This window comes from Parambassis ranga, chromosome 5 (assembly GCF_900634625.1).
Source record: "Parambassis ranga chromosome 5, fParRan2.1, whole genome shotgun sequence".
In the NCBI taxonomy this organism is placed as follows: domain Eukaryota; kingdom Metazoa; phylum Chordata; class Actinopteri; family Ambassidae; genus Parambassis; species Parambassis ranga.
Window position 1 is genome coordinate 29215112 of NC_041026.1, and position 6000 is coordinate 29221111.

At 41.7% G+C, this 6000-nt stretch overlaps 1 protein-coding gene across 1 annotated transcript; it reads right to left on the reverse strand.

Moving 5' to 3' along the window:
• Positions 1 to 199: 199 nt before the first annotated feature.
• On the reverse strand, positions 200 to 2694 carry LOC114435942 (solute carrier family 41 member 1-like). Its single transcript, XM_028405931.1, has 7 exons — positions 2624 to 2694; positions 2450 to 2529; positions 1185 to 1311; positions 637 to 656; positions 495 to 553; positions 279 to 413; positions 200 to 205 (listed from the first exon to the last, which is right to left on the reverse strand). Exons 1-7 carry the CDS (start codon positions 2692 to 2694, stop codon positions 200 to 202), a joined length of 498 nt encoding a protein of 165 aa, XP_028261732.1.
• Between the last annotated feature and the right edge of the window lie 3306 nt (positions 2695 to 6000).

Consider the following 6000-nt stretch of genomic DNA (forward strand, 5'->3'; position numbering starts at 1 on the left):
GTGTAATACAGTGCTTCTATTTGATTTCCACTTGTTTCTGCAGATCCTGAGCTCAGCCAGAGAGACTCCAGGGAACAGTGTACAAATATTGACTGCAGTGAGCTGGCAAATATGGAAGGCAAAGTGCAAAGTCAGACACTGTCCTCATCTTACTCTATCTATTTGCAGGCATTTCTTCTCACAGTGTTATATTTGTACCTTAATCCTGAGCATGAAAAGAGAATTTAATCTGTTTGTCGAATATACATACATCTGTCCGTAGTGCACAATGATCTCACAGGATGACACAAGAAGTCGGTCCCCAGCAGGTCACCCAGAGCTGTGAGGTAGGGGATGGAGAAGTTGTCTGGATCAAGGCCCCTTCGCCACAGCCAGTGCACCATCAGGCTGGCTACATGGAGCAAAATCATCACCTGGATAGTAACAATTATGTTGAGTTTTAAATGAGATTATCTGGTTGAATAAATTTATAAACCTTCCCCGGGTTGTCTGACCTGAAGCAGAGCTGCAGACAGGTAGCAGATGATGAAGGTGGCTGTCATGGCAGTGTGGCCTCCATGCAGGGTTTTTTTTTATTCTTCAGTCAGTGTGCTGATCACCATGGTAGTACATCATCCGAGGTGGATGATGTACTACCATGGTGATCAGCACACTGACTGAAGAATAAAAAAAAACCCTGCATCTGACACTCAGAGCGATGACATTGTGTATTCCTTGCTAATTAAAGGTCATACTGGAGACATGCAGGAGTTAGTGTGTTCAAAGGTGGCTGCTAGACAGTTGGTATCACATTGAAATCCTTTTAGCTTAGTTTTGACCTCCACCATTTTTTTCTGTAGAGTAGCTCTTCATTACAAACTGCAGAAATATTTTTCACTGTTAACAGGTAGTATGCAGGCTTGATGTGTTTAGTCACACACCGATTACTTTGCTTTTTGCATTGGCAAAACTATGTCATATTTCTTACCATTTTTTATTAATCGTAATATTGTATTTCTTTTTTAATATCCAGAAATTGGGTTAGCTTGACAAGCTAGGTGTGGGAACCACTCATCTAATCACATACTTATTATACCTGGTCATCCCATAAAGCTATGTTTCTCTCTCAGATCCGTTTATACAGACTGATTACATTACTTTTTAAAGTAATTCTAGCATTTGTGGAGTATTTTTGTGTATCTAACCTGAAGAGCAGGAGGTGGCACAGGGTCCAGGACACTTCTATCTCAGGAAGAGCTCCAGGAACAAGCCAGTAGTGGAGGTAGGTAGACATCCTGCTGGCCTGAATGACCACAAGATTTCCACCTACACCTTAAACACAAGTACATTTCAATATTTACCCAAAATGACAATGTTTCAAAGAAAATCACATTGTGGTTATTAGTTTGTTCTCATAGAATGATCAGGAACAAACTGTACCATCACTACTGAGGGATATATGAGAGGCTGAATGCAGAGCAAACAAACTTGGAAAAATAATTCACCATTCAAACAGTGATTTAGCTTGAAATCCATTCAGCAGTTCTTCCAAACACACTGTGTCCTCAGGGACATTTTTTTTCTTGAATGTCTGGAAAAGGAGATCTCATTGTTGTTCCATATTTAATGGTGCTCGCCCCTCAGGCTGACTTCATTAAAAGCATAACAAAACTTGTTAGCTTGTATATGGATCATTTGAACAAAACAAAAGGAGTGTTTCTGGTCAGTGAGGCAGGAGAGGAGAATTGGAATGCAAATGCACTTCCTGTACTGGGATGGCAACACATGCAGGAATCTTTAGTAGCACCGAGGCTACAGAAACCAGAGCCAGTCAATGCAGAGTTAGCATTCTGATCAGGCTTGTGGTTTATGTAAAGACCATTGTCGTGCCTCGCTACTTAGTATGCCACTTTGTGGTCAGCAGACTTCAGTCAGGGAAGATCTGGCCTCTGATGTGTCTTTGAGGATCATCTGACAGGGAGGAGACTTTGACATTTTAAAATGAATATTTGTAAGTATTTTTGCATTCAGTCTTTAAACATGCTAAACCCGTAATGGTCAACACCTGTTTAATATTAGCCTATTAGCTTTGTATCTAAAAGCATGTTTATGTTAGCAATGAGCTGTATAATAAGTACAACCAGACAGAGCGGCCAGTATAAACTCAGACTCATATTGTTTATAAGTGTGGACGTTTTATGTAATGGTCTAATGCTGCGTTTCAGGCATCTGGTAAGTGAGACTTTCCAACTCCTTAAGAGAAAAAAATACAATACTGTAGAAGGAAGACATAGTAGAAAGTGTTTTGATCAAATGAACAAATGCTATAAATATAGTATGTATTAACAGGCAGGGTGCATTTTGGGTAGTGCGGCTGAAACGTTTAGAAATTTCAACAAGAAAATTCTAATCTCTGACTGCACTGGAATGCAACATAAGTGTACTGTGCTTATCATGATCTTCTACTCACCATTGATGACGGGAGTGAACACTGCCATACCTTCAAAGTTTGGATTGCTCACAGTTTTATCTAGAATGAGGCCACCGATGCTTTGGAGGAACAGAAACACACAGTGCATGAAAGTGAGCAAGGAGATCACCTGCACACAATCTAACCCTATGTTATTAGATTAATACAGCTCACCTGCTGATGGACATGGCCAAAATGACAGGCTGCCAGCCAGACTTGGGATGAGGAGGAGGAAGAAGCCACATACCAGAGAAAGAAGGTACCAAATGTCTGGAGAACAGTATGAACTACTGTAAATCTGTGATTACACACTGCGCACTGTAACAGCATGTCTAAAAAAAATACTGTTGCTGCCTCCTGGTAGGCTTTTAAAGAATAAAATATGAACCTTGCTGACCTCTTCTGGCTGAAATACAGTAGTGCTTGAGAATTTGTGAAGAATTTTTAAAAATATATTTCTGCATGAATATGACCCCAAACATCTTTTTTTTCTATCTTAGCTTCTCTTTACATGGTTCCCAGTAAAATTCAGAATAGACTTGAATAGAAAATTCTCCTTACATATAATGTTCTGAATGGACTAGCTCCATTGTACCTACAGGATATAATAGCATATATTGCTGATAGAACACTCAGAGTGCAAGTTTACTTGTAGTTCCTAGGATTCATAGAAGTAGAATGGGAGGACGAGCCTTTAGCTGTCAGGCACGAGAGGCAGACACCTCCTCCAGCTTTAAGACTAGACTTAAAACCGTTCTGTTAAGTAAGGTGTATAACTAATCTAAAATAGTGTGTAGGACTGGTAGGTATGGTTACAGCCACAGGTAGCCTTTAATCTTTATCATAGCCAAGCTGCTATAGGCCTACACTGCCTGGGAACACAAACATGATCCACTGAGCAGTTCCACCTTCTCAACACCACCACGACGACCCCTATTCCCCCACCTCCTCTCCTCGTCTCACCTCCCATCAAGCTGACCCATATTCATGATCCAGTATTTTACGTCACTGTGTGTCCAGTCTTTCTCATAGTTTTCTGTCGCTCTCTCTGTATTATTTTCCAGTCTGTCTCAGCATTCTGACCTGACGCAGACACATTACACTCAGTCTTAAACAGGATTGCTCCACTGAAGAAGAAAAAAAGAGGCCAGCTCTGTGGTACAACTCAAATATTCGATCACTGAAACAGACTACACGAAGGATGGAGAGGAAGTGGCAGTCCTCTAAATCAGATGACTCCCAGAGGGCCTGGAGATACAGTTTGCTGAAGTATAAGAAGGCCCTCTGTAAAGCTAGGACAGCCTACTATTCATCAGTAATAGAAGAAAACAAGAACAACCCACGCTTTCTCTTTAACGCTGTAGCCAGGCTGACAAAGAGCCACAGCTCTGTAGAGCCTCACATTCCTGCAGCTCTTAGTAGTGAAGACTTCATGAGCTTCTTCACTGATAAAATCACCACTATTAGAGGACTAATCAACCACAATCTCCCTGTGACCGCTGAGGATACACCGCCACTTCTGGAAACAGATCCTGATCTAACTCTGGACTGCTTCATCCCCATCGGTCTCCCTGAGCTGACCACCAGCATCAGCAAGTCTAAACCTACTACCTGTCTGATCGGATACTCTATATTAGGACAAATCAACCTGTCTCTGGAAACAGGATATGTACCGCAGGCTTTTAAAACTGCTGTGATCATTCCAATACTTAAAAAAACCTTCACTGGACCCGGACGTCTTAGGAAACTACAGACCGATCTCCAACCTCACCTTTATCTCCAAAATACTTGAAAGAGCTGTTGTAAGTCAGCTAAATGACCACCTGCATACAGTCTGCTCAATGCTTTCCAGTCTGGATTCAGAGCCCATCACAGCACAGAAACAGCACTGCTCAAAGTCACTAATGACCTCCTCATGGCATCGGACCGTGGACTTGTACTCATTCTACTGGATCTCAGTGCTGCCTTTGACACAATAGATCATCGCATCCTGCTACACAGATTAGAACACAAGATCAGGATTACATTACAGCACTGCGCTGGTTTAAATCATATTTATCTGACAGATTTCACTTTGTTCATGTTAATGATGTTTCCTCCACAGGTACAAGGGTTAATCTTTTTACTATTAAACTCGGATAAGACTTAGGCCATTGTTTTTGGACCTAAACATCTCAGAACTAGTTTATCAGATAATACTTTATCTCTGGATGGAATTACTCTGGCCTCCAGTACGACTGTGAGGAACCTTGGAGTTATCTTTGACCAAGACATATCGTTTGTCATATTAAACAGGTCCCCAAGACCACTTTCTTTCACCTGCATAATATTGCTAAGATCAGGAGCATCCTCTCTCAGAGTGATGCTGAAAAGCTCATCCATGCTTTTGTCACTTCAAGACTGGACTACTGCAACTCTTTATTGTCTGGATGTCCACATTACTCCATCAACAGTCTGCAGCTGATCCAGAACGCAGCAGCTAGAGTTCTGACAGGAAGCAGCCAAAGGGATCATATCTCTCCTGTCCTAGCAACTCTTCACTGGCTCCCAGTGGACTCAAGAATACACTTCAAGATCCTTCTTCTAACCTACAAGGCTCTTCATGGACTTGCTCCATTGTATCTGCAGGACCTGATTGTACCATATGTTCCTAATAGGACACTCAGATCTCTGAGTGCAGGTTTACTTGTAGTTCCTAGGATTCATAATAGTAGAATGGGAGGACGAGCTTTTAGCTATCAGGCACCGCTACAATGGAACCAGTTACCAATCTGGGTCCGAGAGGCAGACACTGCCTCCACCTTTAAGACTAGACTTAAAACTTTTCTGTTTAGTAAGGGGTACAGTTAGCCTTAGACCTAGTGTGTAGCACAGCTATGCTGCTGAATTACAAATACAACAACCTGCCATGTGTTATGTTTCCCACTCTCTGTGTCTCTTTGCTCATTCATTTTCTCTGTCTTATTGACTTCTTCTTCTCCTTTACCCAGCTGGCTCTGAGCAGGATGTTTTGTCAAAAAAATAAAGATTCTGAAATCACTGAAAAGTCCGTTTATTACAAGCAGCTGCATGGGGAGAAGCACACGAACAGGTCTGATAGCTCTCAGTGGTCTCACTCCTTCAACTTCCATATGAGACATTGTGGCTGCAAACAATAACCGTTAGAGCCATTTGTTTATGTTCTTTATTTACGTTTTCTATATTCATAGAATGAAGTCTAGTTAGTAAATCGGCAAAGCAACGTCAAATTAAGATCAGCTGTTCATCACCAGGTGAGGGGGTGGAACAGATGCTTTTGTTTGCTTAGGGAAAAACATTTTGAAGGACGGGGCATCGACACGGTCTTTGACCTCACGTAAACATAATTTGTTTTTGTGGATTCAAATTGAAGGCAAAATAAAACAATGGATTGAGCCAAGCTTCAGTTTGTAATTTTTGGAACGTGTGTGTGAGTCACGGAAGCGGAACCCTGTGTGGCACTTCCAGGGCAGCAGTTGGCACCTGGCACTACCACCCAAGAAATTACAGTTTTTTCTGATTGCTTAAACACT

Coding starts and splice junctions, on each gene's coding strand:
- LOC114435942 (XM_028405931.1), bottom strand. CDS start 2,694: ATGTGGCTTCTTCCTCCTCCTCATCCCAAGTCTGGCTGGCAGCCTGTC. Junction 554..636: donor TCAGTGTGCTGATCACCATG/GTAGTACATCAT, acceptor CCCTGCATGGAG/GCCACACTGCCATGACAGCC. Junction 414..494: donor TGTCTGCAGCTCTGCTTCAG/GTCAGACAACCC, acceptor GTTACTATCCAG/GTGATGATTTTGCTCCATGT.